Here is a 23,926-nt window from a genome sequence, read left to right on the forward strand (position 1 = left end):
ATTATGGGGTTCAATAGGTCATTAGTTGTTTGCTTTGTGAAAATAATTATATTATTCAAATTAAAAAAGTTATATTTTGGAATAAACATTGTTCTCTAAGGGAAAATAAAACAATTGAGTTTTCAGTCAACCTAAGAACTTAATACATCTTTGTAAATAAATTTCTGGACTGTCTGCAAAACTTGGCACACATTTAGATCTCATTTCTTTTTTTGGCAAATTAAGTCAACGATTGAACTCGGCTCCAATTTTTACATTTATGTTTTTGGTGGGATATATGTAACTGCGTACTGTAAATGTAAAGTGCAGAAATAATAATAGGTATTATAGGTGGTTCTATATTCTAGAATATAGAGATTATTGTTTAAAAAGCATTTTAAACATGGTTAAACGTACATATGTACATAAATCCTTACTTATATTATAAGGCGAAAATAACACTCTCTCATTGGATGACATATTTTCTTAAAAAGATAGTCTAGATCTGAGAAAGGAAATAGGATAGATATTATCCCGGATATCCGATATCAATATCATCAGTGGCTGATTTAGACGCAGATTGAAGAAATTAAAACATGGATATATTATCTCATTTCGTTCTTTTCTCCCAAAAGAAACGTATCCATCCTCAATGTTTTTTTTTACCACTTGTATTATTCTATTTTTAATAATTTGAATTAGAGAGAATTTTGAAATTAGAAAAGAACTAAAGACAGAATCTTTTAATCACTATTGAATCAGATAATAAGCAGTTACAATTAATTAACAATTTAATAAAGACTACCATGTTATTGAATAAATATTGAAAATTGAACGTTTCTGGACAATAACAAGTCGTCACTGTCACTATCCTTCATTTTTGACACTCGATCATATGTTGTAATGTCTAATGTCATATATGGCAAAACATCCCGCCAAGCGTGGAAAATATATGGTTTTATTGTGTAAATATACTATTTAAGTGATTTTTCTAACCTGCACAGCACGTCAAAATGTTTGCAAAACCTTATAAATTAAAATCAAACAATACTTTAAAAAACTCTGAGAAGTATGTTCCACTTTGTTCTGTTCCGATAGGAATCCTTTCAAATGTGCCAATTTACGAATTTATGTGTTTTTTCAGGAAAAATCTAATACAACGGATTCAAAAGAAGTATCCATCGGCTCCAGAAGAAAGGATAAAGGAAATTGTGCCTAATAAATCAACTAGTAGTTTAATGAAATTAGTGCTTCACTCTGGAGACACCGTCGGCGTTTATGTGGTAGATGGAGTGCCGATGATTATTGAAGTTGAAGAATTATTAGTGCCCACAGTATGTGCGCTATGGATTGTTCCAGAACTAGTGCCAACTATTGTTATACATTCACCTGTGCTGAACAAGGTAAGATACTGTCCATTTCAATAAAATGCTTATTGAAGCTAATTTTATACATATAACATTTTTAGATTTATTTTTATTACTTATAATAAATGTTTATTATTTGTTCATATTCTAAGATAACTTTATATAGAAGTTTGTAACTTGCATATTGCATCATTCACTATTAAATTTAAAATTAAACAATACTCCGGGGCATCTGATATTATTATAGGATTAGTTATATCAATATTATTTTTCTTCCTATAAACAGATTTTTATACTTATCAATATGATTGTTTATGACATAAATACTGGAATAACATAATACATAACTGATTAGTTCATTTTTTCATTCCCTATAGATACAATTTATGATATAAAATAAATATCCTTAAACCCAGGTTCAAGGTGGTGCTCCGTTATATGCCCCAGGAGTGGTCACAACAGACGCAGCCCACTTTCCTCGCTTTTCAAAGGGTGCCCTACTCTCTGCATGTACTATTGATAATGCAGCTGCTGGCATTGTCGGCAGGGCTACAATGTCGTCCGGAGACATGCTCATAGCACCTATGTTGGTAATTTTCTGTTTTATTAATTATAATTAGAATTGAGACATTTATTACTAATATTACTAGTACATTACTTTGATTTTCATTCAAAAAAAATTGTATGAAATAATAATATGGTAGATGCATTTGGTATCTACTTCCTTGATAAATCACTACAATTCAGTTGGTAAATAGCTAATCTGCAAGATTTTAACATTAGATTTGCCATATTTTAAGGAACAGAAGGCTATATAATAAATATTAAAATTACATCTCAATAAAGCAGAGCATTAGTGAAAAATATTGCAAAAATATAAAATACCCATAGGTACCACATTGTTTCAGAACTCTTATTTTCTGTAGTTCAAGATTTTATTTTACAGCGTGTAAAATATGAAAAATAATCATTCAATTCATTAATTTAATTGACTTTTATTTCAGGGGTGTTTGTTTAGAAGTGCTACATGTTTATGGAGATCTATTGTGTAAGGATTTGAAATTCAATAAAATTGAACGGCCCAAAATGCAACATTCTGTTGCAAATATTGTTGACAATATTACTAATGAAATTGGACAAGTAAGTTCATATCTTAGCTCTTATATTATTATTTTTTATTTAAATTAGGTAGATTTATTAAATATGAAGTTCAACGATTAAATATTTTTGTATCAATACAAAAATTTACACAAAGTATTATTTTCAATAATTATTTCACCGTCATACATAATTAATAATAACAACTAAATTTAACAGTTAAATATTCATCCTGTAAAAGAAGAATGGCCAAGTTTGGTGCGCGAAACTGTACCTCAAGCAAATGAACCAAAAGTGATAGAGGAGCCTCCAGATAGTAATACTGAAGTTGTTGAAGAACAATTAGATGATACCATAGCTACAGGTATTTTGAGTATTGTAAAATTTTTATCATTCGCAATAGATTACTTGGTAATGTAATAAATTGGCTTGGCTTTGTGGGAACTTTGAAATGAAAGGATTTTGTTGTGCATTTTATTTTATTCGTTTATTTAAAAAATACTTATTTTAATGAAATAGAGACATCTATTTCATTAAAATAAGTATTTTTTTTATTTGATAGACCATTAAAAAAATCTCACTCACCTATGATAATAGTTCAAAATGTGATATTTTTCTGATTTATTCAGAAAACATAGTGAGCTGTTTAACATCAATAATCTAATCTAGAAGTTAGAAGTGTTGCCTACTCATATTTTTAATGAGAAGATGTGCTGGGAAATAGCCATTGTGCCTGATAGCAACGTATTGTACAGTGTAGAGAATTTTATTCAAAACATGACATAATGTGAAATATTTCCAGAATGTTCTGATTCAGACGAAGACAGGATACCAGATGACATGGATGGTCTGCTCCGATGGTGCTTGCTGTCCTTCCTCAAACTGCATGCAAAGGATATAGAACTACCGCTGAAAACTAACCTATTGTATAAGTAAGTTATAGTCGAGCTTTCGCTGGTAAGGCTTTACACTTATTCTATCGATTTACATGTTAGTTTATATTATTACTAGATTTCCGCCCGCGGCTTCGCCCGCGTTTGCAAAGGAAAACCCGCATAGTTCCCGTTCCCGTGGGATTTCCGGGATAAAAACTATCCTATGTGTTAATCCAAGTTACCCTCTATATGTGTGCTAAATTTCATTGTAATCGATTCAGTAGTTTTTACGTGAAAGAGTAACAAACATCCATACATCCTTACAAACTTTCGCCTTTATAATATACTAGCGACCAGTGGCGGTACGTTCATACAAGCCGAAAAGCCCGGCTTGCCTTAGAAATTCGGAGACAGGAAAATACCTATATTCACGTTTGAATATTCGCGCGCAATGAGCAACTCCGAATTCAATGAAAACTCACCTACAATATAATATAATATGTATAATACGCCTAGCATAAAACAATGACGAATTCGAGTAAACTTTTAATTTCATCCTTCTTGCTATCGGAATAAGGTCGTACCTTTTATTTGGACGTTACAACCTAAATTCGATGGATTATAAATAGTGCGGTGTCTCGCTTGCACGCGTGGGCTTTTACCGGGCTTTGCGCTCATCTCTTCTAACGTATGAAATTTCGTCGGAGTAGATACATACCTAGCTATAGAATTCTATAGCAATTTCTAAGGGAAAAAAGGCCCGGCTTTTTAACAGTGTGAAGATAGTTACGATTGCGCGAACGAACGTCGTGAATATTATAGTCCGGGATCCATCGCCCATTTTTGCAAGTGATTACTATCAAGCTAATTTTTCGTGAGTAGCTTTATTTTGATGAGATGACCAATAATTTCATGTACGAAACTCTCGATTGTGGTAGCTACCAGAGGAAACAAGGATAAAATATTTTGATTTGATGGTTCTCAAATATTAATTACTAACTGAATGTTTTTTTTTGTTCAATCTAAAGATAATTATCTAAATTATTCGAAAAAATATTTGTCCTACAAAATCTATGGTTTGATCAAAGAGTCCCCCTTTCCAATGTGTATCGATAACGAAGTCATCATAAATGATTACTAACCAGCTGATTTTTTTATTTTCACTTATTTAATACTTATATAATTCAACAGACATATTGTCCTACAAATTGCGTAATAAATATTTGAGAACCGTCAAATCAAAAATTTTTATCCTTGTTACCTCTGTAAGCTACCACAATCGAGAGTTTCGTACATGAAATTATTGGGCATCTCATCAAAATAAAGCTACTCACGAAAATTTAGCTTGATAGTAATCACTTGCAAAAATGGGCGATGTATCCCGGACTATTATTGTTAAATTATAGTTTGTTTGAGCGGGTGATTATACCGGTGTAATTTAGGTTAAGTTTTTCGAATTTTGTGGTAAAATAAGTGTCGCGACAGCAGATTGTGTTGTAAATTGTGGTGGTTTGCTTTGTGCTCAGCGGGGGAAAGGTAAAATCATTAAACTTCACTGAAAAACAATTAATTTCTTCATCAAAACCAACTCCCGATTTGTGCATTACCGAAACTAGTAAGTCACATATACGAAATTTTAATTGTAATGTTTACGAACGATTTCATGAATGAGAATTACTTAGAAGAAGCCTTTCCCCAGCTGTTGAAACTTGCACATATTTTGTTAGTTACGATTCCTGCTAGTAAATAGGTACATATACCTAGTAGTTCTTCCACGGAGCGTGCTTTCTCATCGTTAAATCGTATTCATAGGTACTTGTATACGTAGTATATTATTATTAGTCTGTGTAGATACGTATTAAATATTAATTATTAAGAAATACGTATAAGTATTTATTTGGCCAAGAACGCCTTTCTGTATTAGGTATCAATAATTGCCATTGAAAAGTAGCTGTTAGGTACTTAATTGAATTCTAAAACAAACACCTAGTTACTTTCTATAATTCCGATGTTATCTGGGGGCACGGCAGTGCCCCCGCCAAGTCGAGCAAAAAAAAGCGGCACGGCCGTACCATCCTTTTCTCGAAGCAATTCGGGCCCTTTTCGACCCCCTATAATTCGGTTGTGGATAAAGCAAGAAACCTGAATCTTCAGTAACTAATCCGGCATTGTATAAACACGGAATATTTAAAATTTCAGTCAATTTGAACCAGTAGTTTAAGAATGACAACTTGTTAAAGTTTCTAAATTTTGTCACTCACTGACTCACCGATCATCAAAAGTCCAAGGCACTTCTAGCAGACTTAGAAGCTTCATATTTGGAATACATATAGAGTTTAGTGTCTTAATCATGGGAAAACTTAAATATTTTGTAATTTCGGTCCAGTTTTCCAAATACACCAACTGCATCAATTATTTTATAACCACCACCAACCACCAACTGCATAAATAACTTTGTAATCCCATATATTTATATGGGATTACAAAGTTATTTATGCAGTTGGTGGTTGGTATATGGGATTACAAAGTTATTTATGCAGTTGGTGGTTGGTGGTGGTTATAAAATAATTTAATAGGTGTAGATAGGTACCTACCATATGAGGCAAGGGAGGGGGTATAGGGTGGGTAAGGGTGTGTTTAGCCCATGAAACTGAACAACATTATTACTTGTAAAATGGTCGACGTAATGAAAAACACATGATTGGACATGTCTTGAAGTACGAAAATCTAATAAAACAATATATTATAATTTAAATCTGTTATATATAAATTGTTGGCGCGACTAGCCTCCTTACAGACAGACTGGCCTCTATTTTACTTTATGACTGAGTAGATGGTATCAAAAAGAAAGGCTCTACAAAAAGAAGTGAGATCCCATCAAAAACATCCTGTAAAAAACCCAAGTCTCGCAGCTCAGTCTTTCTACCGTCAAAAGTTGTGAGATCCATGTAATACCAAGTCGGTTAATCTATTTAGTGTCTACTTGAAGGACCTTCTGTCTTAAGTTATTACATAAGTTATTATCATGCCAATATTAAAAATATTTAACGTTTTAAACAAATAGATCGACTTGGACATCGCATGAAAATAAAATGAATATTACAATATTATATTAGATTCTGTCTCTCGCGCCTCACGCGATTGAAACTCTCGTTCCTGTTGGTCGCTGGCCCGTCGTGCTGTGTAGTGTGATACATACTAATAATCAAATCAAGCGATGTCCAAGTCGATCTATTTGTTTAAAACGTTAAATATTTTTAATATTGGCATGATAATAACTTATGTAATAACTTAAGACAGAAGGTCCTTCAAGTAGACACTAAATAGATTAACCGACTTGGTATTACATGGATCTCACAACTTTTGACGGTAGAAAGACTGAGCTGCGAGACTTGGGTTTTTTACAGGATGTTTTTGATGGGATAAAATCTTTCCTTCAGAAAGATTGGCGTTTTGAATTAGAATATAAATAATCTGTACAATTTTACTAATAATATAATGTCATACAGTTTTATATAATTTATCGATTTTAATGATAAACGTTTGACTCAACTGTTTGAGGGCGCGCGTGAAAATTTAAAAGATTTGATTCGGTATGTAGGTAATATGTTCACGTTTTTTTTTAAGTTTTATAACGAACATAATTACACAGTATACCTAGGTAGGTATCTTATTCATGAAAAGGGTACCCATCAAACACTTTGAAAAATTTGGGCTTGCCCAGTCCTTATACCCTAGGCACGCCACTGCTAGCGACCCGCCCCGGCTTCGCACGGGTGCAATGCTGATACTAAATACTTACACTACAGAAAAACTGTGAACGTTGTATAATATAAAAACATAGCGGCCCGGCCGGAAGGTACCGCCGCAAACGCTACGTCCCGCAATTTTTAAATCTGTAATATCTTCGAAAATATTCACTTAAATCATACGGTGTAAAGGGCCATATAGATCTATATTAAATGTACAATGTATTCAAGGTATTTAATTGGTTAAGGATTAATGCTGTTTTGGTGAAAATCGCTTCGAAAATTAGCTATTATTTGTCGTAAAAAGTAAATGACAAAAAAATGTTATTGTGGGTTAATAAGAGATAGACATATACTATCGCGGACTTTTCTGAAGACCTTTTCAATGTGTATAATACTTAGTACATTATTTTGATAAAACTCGTAGGGTTCAGCCTGCGTTTGCAATATAAGCGGAAAAAAATGTAATTTTTTACGACATCACATTAGAAACCTCAAAAATAACAGTACTTCTCCACTATTTAATGTATGTTATTATACATATAAACCTTCCTCTTGAATCACTCTATCTATTAAAAAAAACTGCATCAAAATCAGTTGCGTAGTTTCAAAGATTTAAGCGTACAAAGGGACATAGGGACAGGGAAAGCGACTTTGTTTTATACTATGTAGTGATATATTGATTATTTGTTAAAAATATTTTTTTTCAATAATTGAATGTACTATGTCAAGCGTAATTCATGATTATAAAACGCACTCTGTTGTTCAGATTATATAGCGAAGTTCCATAATTTTATTTTCACAGATAAGTTAAATAAAATAGATTGATGGTGTGAAAAGGCTTTTCTAATAAAAAATCGTAAATAATTAGGGAATGTTTATAAATTTTCCAGAAACTATCTGATGCCGCTTTGTCCGTCGGACCGCACGCTTGACGTCAAAAAGTCGACATTTAAAAAGATGGGGAAGTTTCTGGAAGCTATGCAAAGGGTATAAAAACTTTGTATTAATATTAAGGTCTATTAGACTTTAAAATAAAAATAAAATATTTGTATGCAAAGGCCAAATTTTAGAATTGTTTTTATTGTATAATATCGAATTAATAAATTATGATTAAAATCATTTCTACTTTGACTTCACCTTAATTTCTATAAATAAAAAACTCAATCTGTTAAACATTATTTTTGAAGTGATACTTCTTTATCGGGGTTGGAAAAAAATTTAGTGTAACATTTTTTCGTTACGCGTGACATTTTTCCGTTATGCGCCATCTTTTTCTTATCCCTACCACGCGTGATTCGACGTATTTCTGTTAAGTTGAATATAGTTAATTATTTTTTGAAAAATAAGGTCATGAAGAAGTTTCACTTCTTACGTGTGTACACTAGTACACGCACACATTTTTATTATTTTTTAATGCATAATAAATTAATTTCAGGAGGGCCTCCTCGAAGTGAAGGAAATCGACAAGGGCGTAGATGCAGTTGTGCGCATAGTGCCCTCCCACCCTGCAGTGCGCGCACACACTGCAGTGAAGCCGGCGCCCTCTAAGAGTGTGTGCGACGAAGCCCCCGCGCCCCCCGTAGTGCGCGAGTTGTACAGCATCACGGCCAACGTCGCCGATCTGTTTGCACCGCTCAAGTATGTACTAGTAATCTTCTTATATATAAAAATGAATCGCAAAATGTGTTGGTAAGCGCATAACTCGAGAACGGCTGAACCGATTCCGATAATTCTTTTTTTATTATATTCCTTGAAGTAAGAGGATGGTTCTTATGTAGAGAAAACGTAAATATGTACCACGGGCAAAGCCGGGGCGGACCGCTAGTATGTCATAAATAACTAAATAAATAAATATCTTTATTTGCTCAAATGTGGTTTACAAGTTATTACAATAAGGAAAGTACAGCACACAGCACATTCGCCAGTTACACTGGCATGCAAACATAGTTTTACAGCTCCGCATAATCAAAAAAAAATATCTAAACATAGTAATGCCAACTGCACACTGCAGTGAAACCGGGGCGACCTGAGAGTGTGTGTGTGTTGAGTGAATATTCAAACAGATATTTATTCAACAAGATTTCGTTTAGAAGCGCTTTAGAATCGTCCAAATACAGAATTAATGTTGACAACTGCTTTTTTTATAATTTATGCAGCTGGAAGAGCTAATATTTCATAATATTATATCCTTCACAATTTTAACGAAATGACACTTAAACTCAAACTCAAACTTAAACTCAAACATTTATTTATTCAATTAGACTTCTTCTAGAAGCACTTTTGAAACGTCATTAGGTACATATTTTTAACATTTACCACCGATTCGGAAAGCAGTATCTACGGAGAAGAATCGGCAAGAAACTCCATAGTTGCTCTTTTTAATCATGTCAGTTTTACAATTTAATTTTACAAATTACATATGTAACATCATAATTTATAGTGAAAAACTACTATATACTACTATACTTTAAAGCAAGCAGATGTCATTTGCATTTCGTTCCAATAAGCTTTACACAGACATACGAAAGTTTTTGTTTGTTGGTTATTATCTCTGTAGCTGCAGACATTTTAAAACCTTCAAAAGGGGTAAATTTTTATTACGCAATGCAGTATTTTCAAATATCGGTAGACAAAAATTTCCTCTGAATTATAGTCTACTGTTGCACTATCATTTTATTTTTTTAATATTTTTTTATACAGAAAAGGCACAGCCTTAGCTGCGAACGAAATTCGGAAGACGATTAAGGAGTATGTCACTGCGCGACAGCTGGAAGCCGGCCGTGGATGTATCAAACTTGATGCGACTCTTGCTAAAGCAACGGGGAAGAAGGAACAGGTTTGTATTTATTTTGTATTTTTTAATGAATCCCAAATTTATTGGGCACGCTGAAATGCTAACTTATAGTCGGCACGGCGAAACATGACATGACACTGATTGTTATTCCCAAGGCACAACCTTGTAATGGCGTAGCTATTAAACGTATTGGAGGCGTCTAAAAATGGCATGGCATTTACAAAAAACTTACATCGTTTGGTATTTATCGACTAGTGCGGAAGTATCGATAAACAAATGTCGATAAATGGAAATAATTGCATATTTTTATAACCGAAAAATCAAAACAAATAGTGAGACTACACCTGATGAAAAATATCCATTTACCGATGATAACTAAAGTTTATCAGACAAATTAAATTGGAACATCCATTTTCATGAGAATTAATATACACTAGCGAATACGTGTTTAACGGGATAAAAATTACGAGAAAATGATAAGGTGCATTTTATTTATTGGAAAACTTTCATTTTACTTACCTACTTAATCTATGCTAAAAACTTAAATTTACAACAACAACATAATAGACGTTAAAAATATTAGTAAAAAAAATATATACAAATAACATTTGTAAAAAAAAACTTTTACCGTTGTGGTTGAATGCAAGCCACGCCTTTGTCTATAAAATAGTAAAGTATCGACACGATCCATCACTAACACGAACTGTCATAGGAATCAAGGTTCGTCGTGCCGACTTATAATAACAAATTTTACTATCTGTGCTATAAAAAAGCGTAAGTCGCGCGTCCGACTCCGATTTATTTAGTTTTTATAACTTGTAACTTAACAGTAAAACAACTATGATTTTTTTTATTATGTATAAGTACGTATAAAAATATAGTTTTTTTTTTAATTTTTAATTTTTGTCTGTATGTATGTTCGGGTTAATCCCAAAAAGTACTTCATGGCTTTACTTCAAATTTGGTACAGAGATAGCTTGAGACCTGAGGAAGGACATAGGATAGGTTTTATCCCGGAATTCCCACGAGAACAGGAAATATGCTGGTTTATCTTCGACTACGCGGGCAAAGCCGCTGGCGGAAAGCTAACCATAAATTTGTCACCCATGAACCTTAAAATAAATTAGTCCATGTACCAGGAGCTAATAAAGTGGGAGGAGGTGATGAGCCTGACGCTGGGCCGCATGACGGCGAGCACGGAGCTGCGCTACGCGGACGGCGCCGCGCGGCTCGTGCGCGCGCGCCTGCCGCCCGTGCACATGGCCGTCGTCACACGCAGCGGGAACAAGAAGGTATTTCATTATATTATAGTATTAATTAATAGATATAAGATTCGAAGGAGAAAATATGTTGACTTTGCAGGAAACTTGAACTAAGTCGGAAACTTTTAAGCTATTGCATAGCTTCTATCGCGGGCCTTGAGCGCGGGGACCGAATCCAGAAATTCCGTAACGAAAAAAACCTCACGCTCCCCACTCCGACGGGCGCGGAAGTGTGGCTTGAAGGCATGCTATGCAATAGCTTTACCGCGGCAGTCCCCGAGTGCCACACGTCTTTTTTGTAGTTTTTTGTCGCCATTCGAACAATGAATTGGGCCAGCAATCACCGCCCTACACCAGCTACTTTAACGACGGTGACTTAAAAAATACCTATTTATAAAAAATAAAATATTTTTTATAGTATTAATGTGGGAAATAAATAAAGAAAGCGCTTTTCTTGAGAACTTAAGAGCTTAAATGAATTTGAATAAATGGTGAGGCAAGCAAATCCCATCCTGCAGGTATAGGTGTTAAAAATATTATTATAGTCGGCACGGCGAAACATGGTCCTCTGTCACTGACAGTAATTCCCAAGACACAACCTTGTAATGGCGTCACCATTAAATTAGAAACGTATTGGATGCGTCTTAAAAATGGCATTTATTAATTTTTACGTAGCTTTATTACAACGATATTTCGTTGGAATTATAACAATTCTTAACATTTACGAGAAAAAATTTCAATCTGACTACGTTTACATCATGCAAAACTTACATCGTTTTGTATTTATCGAAAAGTGCGGAAAATATCGATAATAGAAATGAGTGCATATTTTTGAAACCGAAAAATCAAACCAAATACATAGTGAGACTATACTTGAAAAATTATTTTTACCTATGATAACAAAAGTTTTTCAGACAAATTAAATGGGGAGATCCATTTTCATTATAAAATATACACTAGCGAATACGTGTTTAACGGGAATTACGAGAAAATTATAAGGTTTCATTTTTATTTCAAACTTAAATTAATTCAACAACAACATAATAGACGTTAAAAATTCCGTTTATTATATTTGTAAAAACATGTTTTCCGACGTGGCAGAATGCAAGCCACGCCTTTGCCTATAAAATAGTAAACTATCGATACGACCCATCATACCACCCATCACTAACACGAATTGTCATAGGAATGGTTCGCCGTGCCGACTATAGTTTGAAATTTTCAAGTTCAAAGGAAATAGTAAAACTATATTTCGCCAATTACGCTTTAAACAATACCATCGTTTACCATTTATTCTTATTATTTGTTTAAAATAAAAATAATATTGTCGTCATTATTCAAATGTATAAAATGTAAGTATTGAAAGAATATTGGCTAATATTAAGAATACAAATATGTTAATTAATCTCAACTATAATACATTTTCTTTCACAGGTCACGTTAGTGTCGAACCTAGAAACATATGGTTTCATATTATCCCAACTGGCCACTGAATGCCAGCGAGGAGTTGCAGCTTCCTGTGGAGTCACACGAGCACCCTCCGCTACACAGGATCAGCTCATGTTGCAGGGAGATCAGGTAATCTTACTATTATTATAAATGCGAAAGTTTGTATGTTTGTTTGTTACTTTCTCACAGCAAAACTGCTGAACCAATTTTCATGAAATCCACACACATAGATAGTTACTCTCTATTATATACATAGATTAACACATAGGCTATAATAATATGTATATCATAACGCTAAGAATGGATGAATGTTTGCTACACTTTCACCAAAAACATGTGATTGGATCTGTATGAAATTTGGTACAAGTAGATTATAATCTGGATAAGTATTTACATAATCTACTTTTTAACCCAGGTACAGGTAGTAGTATTCTATTAACATAAAAAGCTATTATTACCGCTATGATTACTATGACCACCATGACTATTGCAAACACACATTAGTTCTATTTTCTTTGTATAGTGGCCATATTAGTATAGTTATAGTACCATAGTGCCAATTATTTGTTAAGCCAAGTGATAATCAAATACCAATTTTTTGTCAAAATCAGTTCAGTAATTTTTTGCATTAAAGATAAAAATACTTTTTCTATGTACCTACTACCATATTATATGATGTGAATGCTTCTATATGTCCAAACTTAAATCAAAACATACATATTTTTTCATTCAACTGTTATAATATTGATACTTACATGTACATAAAAATTACAAATACTAATTTTCTTCAATTTGACAAAAACTTGAAAAAGTGAGATCTCAGACTGAAGCAAGTGAGATAAATATACTCTTTACTACTACAGTACTACTAGTTCTATAATGCCATAACATTCACTAATATGTAATTGAAATATACTAACATGATTTTTCTTAACAAAATTGATTATGCATTGCATCTAACACTCATTTTAAAGATTATAATTTATATAAAAAGGAGTGTGTGTTGTTGAAATATGATTAGCATGTTTTATTTTTTGTAATATTTAGTAAAAAAGCATGATGATGGATATATAAAAATAGTTTTTCTTTTTTCCAGACACATTTTGTAGCTAAGCTGCTAATTGAGAAGTATGGCCTGCCTAAGAAGTACTTGGAAGGTGCAGACAAGGCTCTCAATAAGAAAAAATAAGTGTGATTTGTTAAAGATGAAATAAAACATGTTTCCTTATCATTATTTATTATTTCCTAATTATCAAAAATTATACATAAACTGCTTCATAGCATTCGTAATATGGCATCATTTTAAAATAATTATATAATAAAATTGAGAACTTGATTCTTATTTATAATTTTGACTTAGCATTTAATATGAAATTTACTATGTATGGAAGACAAAATAGGGCTAATTTACCCTTGTATACATTATTAAACTTTATGAAGATCAGCAAATAGTTTTAAAACTTATTCTATCTATAAACAAAGGTCGAGTCACAATATAATTTGATTTATATCCAAATATACAATATAATCTCTAAATATATCTATATCCTTAATATCTAATGAATATGGGTGGGTTATGTCCGTATATTTTTCTTATGTACAAATTTATAATCTAAAAAATTAAAACTATAAAGTACAAAAATAAAGCTGCCAATACCACAACCGAATGCTTAAAAATAAATCATAAACCTAATAAAATTTAAGAGTAATTTTGAATATATAGCTAAAATATTAATGCTAAAGTAGGTAGGAGTTTCAAGAGATCAAATAATTAAATCTTAGTTGATGAAGACATAAACTTAAAGGGAGTTTTGAATGGAAGCAGTGACTTGCGCTTTGTTTTTTTAACACCTGGAGTGGCAAGAGGAGTTTGGTCCACTTGTCTTATTGATCTGGTTCTCTCAAAGGTACTTTCACCTACCTTGCTCTCCATACTCCATTGGCTCTTACTGGATATTATTGAACATCTAGATATGTTGGAACACTTTGAAGCAATGCTTGTTTTCGAAGGTGTCTTCCTCAGATTGCTTTTATTGGTGATATCGGAGAACACATCACTGATTTTAGCCTGTTTATTGGGCGATGAATGAGTCCAATCATTATTTCTCTTCTCACAAGTCTTATCAACATTCAAGTATTTAAACTTAGCTATGTCCTTCAAATCCTGTCTCGGCACTTGGTAGCCTTCATTATCAACATTATGTAGTTCATAAAAAGTTAGTGTAACACTTTCATCACTTTCAGCGAATGGATTATTTGGTGTGAAGTGCACCTTTTTAGTTGCAAGTTCGGGGAACAGATTTCGAGGCATGTTTTCTCTTGTTATCTTAGCAGCTGTTACAATCACGCTGCTATCTCCTTGGTCTGCTGACAGGGAGCTGTCTAGGTCTTCATATGAATAGCTTTTCCTTCTGCTACGAGACCTAACAGAGCTAGTTCGGCGGCGACGACGCCGAGAAACCCATTGTTTCTTCTCATCATTCATTTGATTTATTTCTGGTGGCAGTGTTATTCCATTACTATCTAAACATAATGGAGATTGATCCAATGAGATCAGTTTAGTACTTGGACTATTCTTTATTTCCTTGGCTATGAGATCTCTTTCTCTTTGATTAAGAGATTCCTCTCTTTGTCTCAAAGCTATCAAGCGAGACATCCACTGGTGGCTAAGTGTATCTTCCGACACTTTCTGAGGGCCCTCATATGTGCTGAGAGCTTCACTATATGGTCTTCTGCTCCTAGGTACATATCCAGGTAGCTCAAGAGCCAAGGCAGCAATAGTAGGAGATAAACATTCTTTGTTAGACTCCCCGCAGTATTCTTCTTTCTGTTGTTGCCTCCGAGGGACTATATTGCAGTAGATAGGGCTATCCTCTAACAGATGAGTCCTCGGCATTGGCTTTATGACCTTACACATATCCACAGCCTTCTCTGAATCACACTTATTGACTTCTGAGCTAGAATAACTAAATTGCACTAATATATCACTTATATTATTGGGCACTTTCAAAGAATCTGTGTTTGTAAGGACTGTTGGATGATAAAGAACTACATCAGGTCGTAAATTTGTGTTTCTATCTTCTGTAATGAAACCTACGACATCCATAAGGTCATCACTGTATATAATTTCCTGAATCTTTTGTTCGTAATTTTTGTATGGAGAACACAATGTCCGTATCATATACCCGATTTGTTGCATAAAATCCTTTGCTAGGGATCCAGGAGGGTTTAGATCGAAGCAATTTATGCGCATTTCGCCGTTCGCACCAACAAAAACTGACCCTGGCGTAATACATTTCCGTAACGTCACAAGTTTCAGCTTTTCAATATTTTTACATGCTCGGACTAATTCCAGTAGCAAAAACCATATGAAATTTTCTGAAAAATACTTTTCTTCAACCTTGCAGACTTCGATTAACTCTTGTATACTTTGCCATGGGATGTATTCAAGAACAAAGTACAAAGTCTTGGTCGGACCATGGAGAATAGTGTCGTAGTAGCGCAGTAAGCTGCCTGATAACAATTTACTTAAAGTTTTCACTTCAACAACGACGTTTTGTATTTCTTCATGGGAATATTCGTAGCAATTGTATGCCTTCCACGCAAATATGTTATTGGTGACCTTGTGCTTCACTTTGTAGAACGTACCTCCGCAGAAAACGTCAAGAACTTGATAATCTTTCAACTTATCAGCCATTATTAAGCGAATTTTTGTATTTTATTTATCTTCCAACATTTTGTAACCGAAACAAAGCCCCCCAATTTTTGAACTGCTACGACGGTTACAATCAGTGATGTGCAAAAAACGATTTTTACGATAGAAACACGCTCACGATAAACCGTTGAACGTTTAATTTCAAATTATAACAGTGTTGCTACCACAAAAAAAAATGATAATATTATATAAATTTGATATAAAAATTAAATAAATGATGTACATATATTTATTTAAAATTGGACTTTCAATATCAAAATGTATTTTTTGAATCAATTTTCATATATTTTCATTTTTACAAGACGTTCCACAAATTGACCCTGAGACACAGCCCTGAGAGGTTATCAACTCGTAGCTTTTTTGCGTTTTTTTATATTAAATCAACATAATTAAAATCCTTGATTTAATTTGTCTTTAATTCTTTATTAAATAGATACAAGGTTAATTTCAAATATCATCATTTAATATGTCATAACCACGTCATAACTTTATTAATTGAAAAATTAGTCAGAAGTGAAACTTCTTTGGCAAGAAATAAAGACACCAAAATCTTCGCCTTACTCCATGACGTGACGGTATTGCCATGACGCATCCTTGAAATTTTACTCTCCACGCGCATAAAGAAGTTTCACTTCAAAAAAATGATTTCGTCCTTGGTGTAGTTTAATCTATTTTAATGGCATTACACAAAAATTATCAAATAATTATTACTTTTCAAAGTTGAATCTGAAAGTCTATCAAGACTAGAGGCGAATCGGTAACAATATTTTTTTTAACATATTTGATGCCATCGTGCATCGTACTGAGCCATCTTAAATCTTATTATTCTAATTTACATCGAGGCTCGGCATCGAGGCCTACTAGGGTAGTCCGTTGCCGCATCGTCATGTATGTAGTCATATGTTATTCATAATAATATTATGTACTAACGAAAATTTTAATCTTTAAAATATTTGATTTTTATTTCTATGGAGATGCCATATGCCCTGGAGAAAAAGTACCTTACTAATTAAAATATTTAAGAATTTGAATACTGTTGTTTGAATACTGAAAAAAAAGTATAATACTAAGCTTTAGCAAAGCATCTTGCTGATTATAGGGTTTGAAATTTTTTTACGGAAAATTGTACGGAAACCGTGAATTAAATAACGTCGTCGCATCTCTATGATTATGTAGTTCCGAGTTCGTGTTCGCTTACCAAACTAGTTTAACCTTAGAGTTTAACATAATAATTATTAATAAAAAAAATAATTGTATGCTTAATTAATTATTTTTTTCATATTTTACTAGTCACAAAACAACATTATCTTTTTTTTGCGCCTATTCACTTTTTTTCCTGTCCTTTGTCTAAAATATTCTACCTGCTTGCGTTAAGACCTTACGTTAAGACCCTTCGTTCGAAGTTCGTACGAAAGTGTTCCCATCTTTGGGGAAGTAGTATTAAATACATCTCTATGTTACAATTTTTTTTGTATCTACATATATTCTAAAAATACAATACGTATCTAATAATTAAGTTATTCGCTACGGTGCTATGAACAAAACATTAGAGAACAGCTTGTCGTTCGTTGTTTTTTGTAAAATTTATAAAGAAATGCATTTTCATTATTATCGAAAATTATTAAAAAATGTTCCATTACTACCTAGTTACTATTCTGTGGCTGTTCTTCAGTTGCTGTTTTTGAAGAGACCATGAGAATAACTAACATGACTTTCTCTATGTACATCCATACTATCTATCTTATATATAAAATTCTCGTGTCACAATGTTAGTCTGCATACTCCTCCGAAACGGGTGGACCAATTCTCATGAAATTTTCTGTGCATATCGGGTAAGTCTGAGAATCGGCCAACATCTATTTTTCATATGTACGACGGGCGAAGCCGGGGCGGACCGCTAGTAGATCATAAAGTTATTATAGGTTTTTATTACTTATCTCACTTTAATGAAAATTAATGGCGATATTATTAGAATGAACTTTTGGTGGTTTATGCAACCATAACCTACACAAAATAAGGGATGAAAAATGGTTAGGCCATGGCCCATGACTCATGAGGTGTATTGCGGCCTGGGATGGTCTTATAATTAAAGTGAAATACATATAAATATTAATGAATGTTTTTTTTTAACTATTAAACAAATCCTATCCTATCCTACTAATACCTATTATAAATGCGAAAGTTTGTGAGGATGTGTTTAGATATTATTACTCTTTCATGCAAATACTTTAACTGAACCGATTACAATGAAATTTAGCACACATAAAGAGAATAACTTGGATTAACACATAGGATAGGTTTTATCCCAGAAATCCCACGGGAACGGGAACTATACGAGTTTTTCTTTGAAGACGCAGGCGAAGCCGCGGGCGGAAAGCTAGCATATCATAAAGTTGCTATAGGTTTTTATTACGTAGCTATCTATGTCCTAACTCACTTTAATGAAAATAAATGGTGTGGTATTAGAAGGAACTTTTAATGATTTCAGCAACCATAACCTACTGCCTACACAAAATAAGGAATGAAAAATGGTTAACTCATGAGGTGTTTTGTGGGATGGTCTTATAATTAAAGTAAAATACGTATATATATGAATGTTTTTTTTTAATTATTATTAAACAAATATAGTATAAACATAGTATGTAAATAAAAGTAGCGAGGTGTACAAAATTTTGTACTTCGCGGATTTTCGTACATTTTTAATACATCCTACGCCTATCCTTGGATAGAACTTACCTTTCAAAAGTTTTCGGATACCTGTTCTAAAGACATATCTATAATTACTACTATTATTTTAAATCTGAGTTTGTTTGCTTGAACGCGCTAATCTCAGGAAATGAATGTCAAAACCTAGTCGAGTAGACTGTAGAGTCTTGTCGACTAATATGCATAAACAAAATCTCATGTATTAGAGTCCGACTCGTGACTCAAAGAGTAACTAAGTATAGGCTTTGGAAATTCGCCTACCGGTTAGTAGGTTCATGTTTGTATACTGTAACCAGATCATTTCTGTAAATTGAATATTAAAAAAAGCAATGGCATTGTGGTTGTTATTATACTCCAAAACAAAGCTTAGTATTTTTCTTTTTGTCCGTTTAAATTTCCGTTATTTAAACAAACATTTTCAGATTTTGGCAAAATTTTAATTTTCTGATAGGCTAGGCTAATTATCATTTGTAGTTTGAAAAAAAATGTCGTCAAATATCAAAATCGGTTCATCCATTTATTTGATATAGGATTAAAAGTGGGATAAAAAACAAATTGGTTGTCTGTAAAGTCGGTTTACTGACGATAGTTGAACGTGACAACGTCCGATTGTGCTTTGTCGCTCGTTCCGCGCTCTCGCTTGCACTTCAAGCCCATGGAACGCCTCATAGACATTTTTTTATCAAAATCGGTTCATCCATTTGTTAGTTAGATATAGAGATAAAAAAAATGTTAAATATACCTACCCAACTCCCAAATGATATATCAAATGAAAGGGCATGATGTGTGAAGAATAATTATGCATATTTTACTTTTCTTCGTTGTCGTAATGTTATTATTGTTAAAGATGTGGTATTGGAGATAACCATCCATTTCAGAGTATAGGCTCAGAATAATTCAATATTTTGTGAAACATAAGTTAAGTTAATTATTAGGTTATTGAGGAGGGGTAAAAAAAAACAATGTGTATAGAATTAAAAATATTTTATTAGTGAGTATAAGCGTGTACGCGGCACATCTGACTAGCGGTTTCCAAATTCATATCACATGATCACTCTTTCAACAGATTTTATACAAACCAATATATAAATACAAATAAATAAAGACTCATTTACATTAGGCCACACATTTCTGACAAAATTCGGTCAAACTGGAGGGTAAGTGATTGGTATTCAGTAGAAAGCCTAGGCGTTAAACAATGTTGAATACAACAATAAACCACACCTGTTTAACTTTATTATTTAAATATAGGACGAAGCGTAGAGTTAACATGAGAATCCAAATACTAATAGTAGCTAACGTAAATGAGCCATGAGTTACATCGCCTACTCAATTTGAATAACATTTAAAATTATACTTCAAAATTTAAAAGTATGTACTAAAATTACACAAAACATGAGCAGCTTTTTGGTATTCAAAAAGTATTGTGCGAACGTAAGCCACTACCTACTTACTCTAAGTCTATACTTTTTCAATACCTATTATAATATTATTTACATTTATTTTGTATACAAGAATCATTGACTAGAAACCGTATGGAAACGTTAACAAAACATCGACAATAATAATTTACAGGAACATCACTGTTTATCGATACGGACATCTATCGATTATGGAATGGACGCTTTCCATCTTTGGTAATGCATTTGAACATATCTTATCACAATTTTCAAATTTATTTTTACATTGCATTCTATCTATCATTGAAAATGTTGAAAATATCGTTACACATTATTTTATTAATATAAAAATGATAAATTTATCGGTAACAACGCGCAAAAGTTCGCAACAATCTTCCAACATTTCCAATTTTCAAATTGTCATGTGACGTATTGCAGAGAGATTAAAAATTTCGTATTCGTTTACATTAAAATCGCGACTACAACTACAATAAACTAATATCACTCGCCTCGAACAATCCGTTCAAAGCAATAAATAAAATTTACTAAAAACAACAACGGTAAAATATCGTACAAAACAAACCTAAATAAGAATCAAAATTCGGTTAAAACATGATGAAATAAATAACACAAAAGACGATCAGGTTCAAGTCGCACATAACTTCGGGTACATAATATAACGAAGCGACATAATTCATAGTTTTATTCGCGTATCGTTTTTGAGCGTTATTTTATCAATACAATAAGCGTACTATGAAACATACTTTACACCGAATGAGAGCCAAACACCTGATTCAAAATAAAGAGAAATCTATCTATACCATAAAATAGATATTAAATAATCAACCTTTGTAACGTAAATACTGGGAATTAGTTGGACTGAGATCGAAACCGTCACACAACGTTGCGTCGTTTTGGAATTTGTGACGATCTTACATTATTATATTATATCCTTTCTATTTGTATACGTATTTACATTAATTTCGACGTTGTGCGTTCACACGTGACAAAATACAATTAATTAGATGACGTTGAGTTATTTTTGTTTATTTTTTTTTTTTTAAAGTGTAATATGAACGATTGTCGCATGTGAACGCACGTTTAACACTTAATGTAAATGAGGCAGTATGTGAGCGAGCGTTAAGGCCCATATACACTGACGTCGCGGTGATGTCGAAGCAAGCAGTCCGTTACATCTTCGTATAAAAATATCGAGTTGCGACTGCCTTAACAAAATACCAAACATTTTAAGGGGCCTTCTTCACAATGGGCAGCTTAGGCGATTAGAGGCAATTACGTGTAAAGGGCCTAAATGTCTATGATCGATCATCATTGTAGATGTTTTCATAATAGCCGTAATGGCGGCAAACATTGACGATCATTGGGCCAACGCTGCCCATTGTGAAGAGAGCCCTTAAATAACAGTCGCTTTACAACTATGGAGGCAAGACGATGACGATCACCATTCCGATATCGTAATGTCCCAATTATTTGGGGCATGGGACATTGTTTTAGTAATTTTATAGTTATGACGTTTTAAATACTGTGTTTTGAGGTTAAAAGTTAAAGGGAAATATCGGAATGGTTATTTATCGATATAATACACGACAGATGGAGTCGACACACAACACTATTTTATTTGTACAGTACTGAGGCCAATTCAAATATTATTATTTCATATAGACATAGTATATGTATATGAAATAAATTTACATCCATACATTTGAAGGATTTGAATTACCTATCAACCCTGATATACTTAAACTTTAAGAGATTCCGTAGCCAGTTTACGGAGAGGGGGTGATATATTTTTATTTAAAGTCGAACCATTTTGTAGTAAACTAAAATCGTTGCTACTTGAACTATCTACATTCTAGATAGGAACATGACATGTATTTTCTTGCATGGGAACAAAATAGAGGTATAATTATATAACCAAATGTATCTTTAAATGCCTCATACTCGCCCATAAGCCGACAATGAAATGTTTGTTATCCACTGATTATTAGTTTAACTACCTCGTAAGTTAATCTACATTATTTTATGGAGTGAAATGTTTCCCTCCCCCCCATTTCAATTAAGCTAGTTTTACAATCCTCTCAAACTCTGCAAAGTTATTATTTGAACATCCCCCTATTTTCACATAAGCTACATTATGAACGAATCTCTTTTATTAGTGTTGTGTGTCAATTCCCCATTTACTACAGCATATCTCTCTCCAATTTTGTGTGTATGTATGTATGTCTACCGCACCCCGGCGGTCCCGAGGCGGTGCAGGGCGGAGGGGGGGCGGGGCTTGGCGCTAACTCGACGGCTTTCTGGAATATCCTTCTTCATTGGGGCTTCTACTGACTGTAATAGATATTTAATATTAATTTTGCAAAGTTAATACATATGTATAAAAAATAAGCTTGATTAAATAAGTTTTTAAATTCAAATGTGTTTTTTCTTCATTTTATCTTTCAATGTACTAATTATTTTTACGAGTAACTAATTATTGACGTGACAACGTCTTATAATTCGATAGAGCCGGCTGCACGCACGAAAAAACATGACTCATGCGGCGTTACCTCGCTCTGAGGCGTTCCATGTAAGCTTGAAGTGCGAGCGAGAGCGCGGAACGAGCGACAAAGAAGCACAATCGGACGTTGTCACGTTCAACTATCGTCAGTAAACCGACTTTATTTTTTTTACAATTTTACTTTACTTGTAAATTAAGACATAAGTACTATATTCTATAAAATATATAAGATTCAAAAATATCAAATATATCATCATTGTATTTTTTTTTACGTTACTTAGTTGGAAAATGTAGTTTTAAGTAAGACTTTATTTAATATTAAATATTATGAAAATAAAAAAATTGTCCTTACTTTAATGACCTTGGCGGCGGACAGCGACCTCGCGTGCGGGGTGTGTGCTGTGGGGGGGTGTGCTGTGTGCGGGGTGTGTGCGGGGTGTGAGGGCGGGGGCGGGGGGTAGTGGCGCACGGTGGAGGGCAGCGGCAGCGGGCGCAGCTCCAGCAGGTTGTCGGCCCGCCGCCGGCCCGCCAGCCCGCCGCACACGGGCCGCCGGCTGCCCGGTAGGGCGACGGGCCGCACTGTGAGGGGTTCCGCCCCGCTGTGGACGGATAGAGATCACATTATTGTTGTTGTTTGGATTGTTTGAATATTTGAAATGTGATTTGAATTACTTGAGTGTTAACTTGGCAATTTATAAATTTTATTTTCGATTTTTTTGAAGTAAACTTTTTTATCGAGGTTGGACAAAAATTTAGTGTAACATTTTTGCGTTACGCCATACTCGTAACATTTTTAAGGCCATAAAGAAGTTTCACTTCTTACGTGTGTACTCTAGTACACGCATACATTTTTTTATTTCTTTGTTATTAAATTAACATTCAGAATGCAAATAATAAAGTTTAAAATATAATTCTTATAATATTAAATACAAAATAATTACGTTATAGTCACCATACTCGATACTAGTAGATAGCTTTTGCCTCACGATATGAACATCTGGCGAAGCA

At 33.4% G+C, this 23,926-nt stretch overlaps 3 protein-coding genes across 4 annotated transcripts in view; 1 reads left to right on the forward strand and 2 right to left on the reverse strand.

Moving 5' to 3' along the window:
• Positions 1-863: 863 nt before the first annotated feature.
• eIF2D (eukaryotic translation initiation factor 2D) lies at positions 864-13,831 on the forward strand. The gene is made up of 12 exons (XM_089711204.1): positions 864-1,048; positions 1,124-1,382; positions 1,763-1,932; positions 2,351-2,486; positions 2,664-2,808; positions 3,247-3,376; positions 7,962-8,058; positions 8,507-8,709; positions 9,772-9,907; positions 11,005-11,157; positions 12,562-12,705; positions 13,673-13,831. Exons 1-12 carry the CDS (start codon positions 993-995, stop codon positions 13,763-13,765), a joined length of 1,722 nt encoding a protein of 573 aa, XP_089567330.1. The 5' UTR covers positions 864-992; the 3' UTR covers positions 13,766-13,831.
• Positions 13,832-13,954: 123 nt separating this feature from the next.
• Positions 13,955-16,425, reverse strand: LOC149476713 (uncharacterized). Its single transcript, XM_089711188.1, has one exon. The coding sequence runs from the start codon at positions 16,271-16,273 to the stop codon at positions 14,348-14,350; it is 1,926 nt and encodes a 641-aa protein (XP_089567314.1). The 5' UTR covers positions 16,274-16,425; the 3' UTR covers positions 13,955-14,347.
• Positions 16,426-19,964: 3,539 nt separating this feature from the next.
• LOC149476714 (kinesin-like protein Klp68D) overlaps positions 19,965-23,926 on the reverse strand; it is a 50,294-nt gene continuing 46,332 nt past the window's right edge. For both annotated transcript variants that reach the window (XM_089711176.1, XM_089711177.1), the window contains 2 exons: positions 23,271-23,517; positions 19,965-22,749 (listed from right to left, as the gene is read on the reverse strand). In XM_089711176.1, coding sequence (XP_089567302.1) covers positions 22,642-22,749; positions 23,271-23,517 — 355 coding nt within the window. In that variant the 3' untranslated portion in view covers positions 19,965-22,641. The remainder of the gene's footprint in view (positions 22,750-23,270; positions 23,518-23,926) is intronic.

This window comes from Colias philodice, chromosome 26, assembly GCF_061535455.1.
Source record: "Colias philodice isolate Cphi_HAF_F1 chromosome 26, ilColPhil1 Martin Lab GWU primary, whole genome shotgun sequence".
Classification (NCBI taxonomy): Eukaryota; Metazoa; Arthropoda; class Insecta; order Lepidoptera; family Pieridae; genus Colias; species Colias philodice.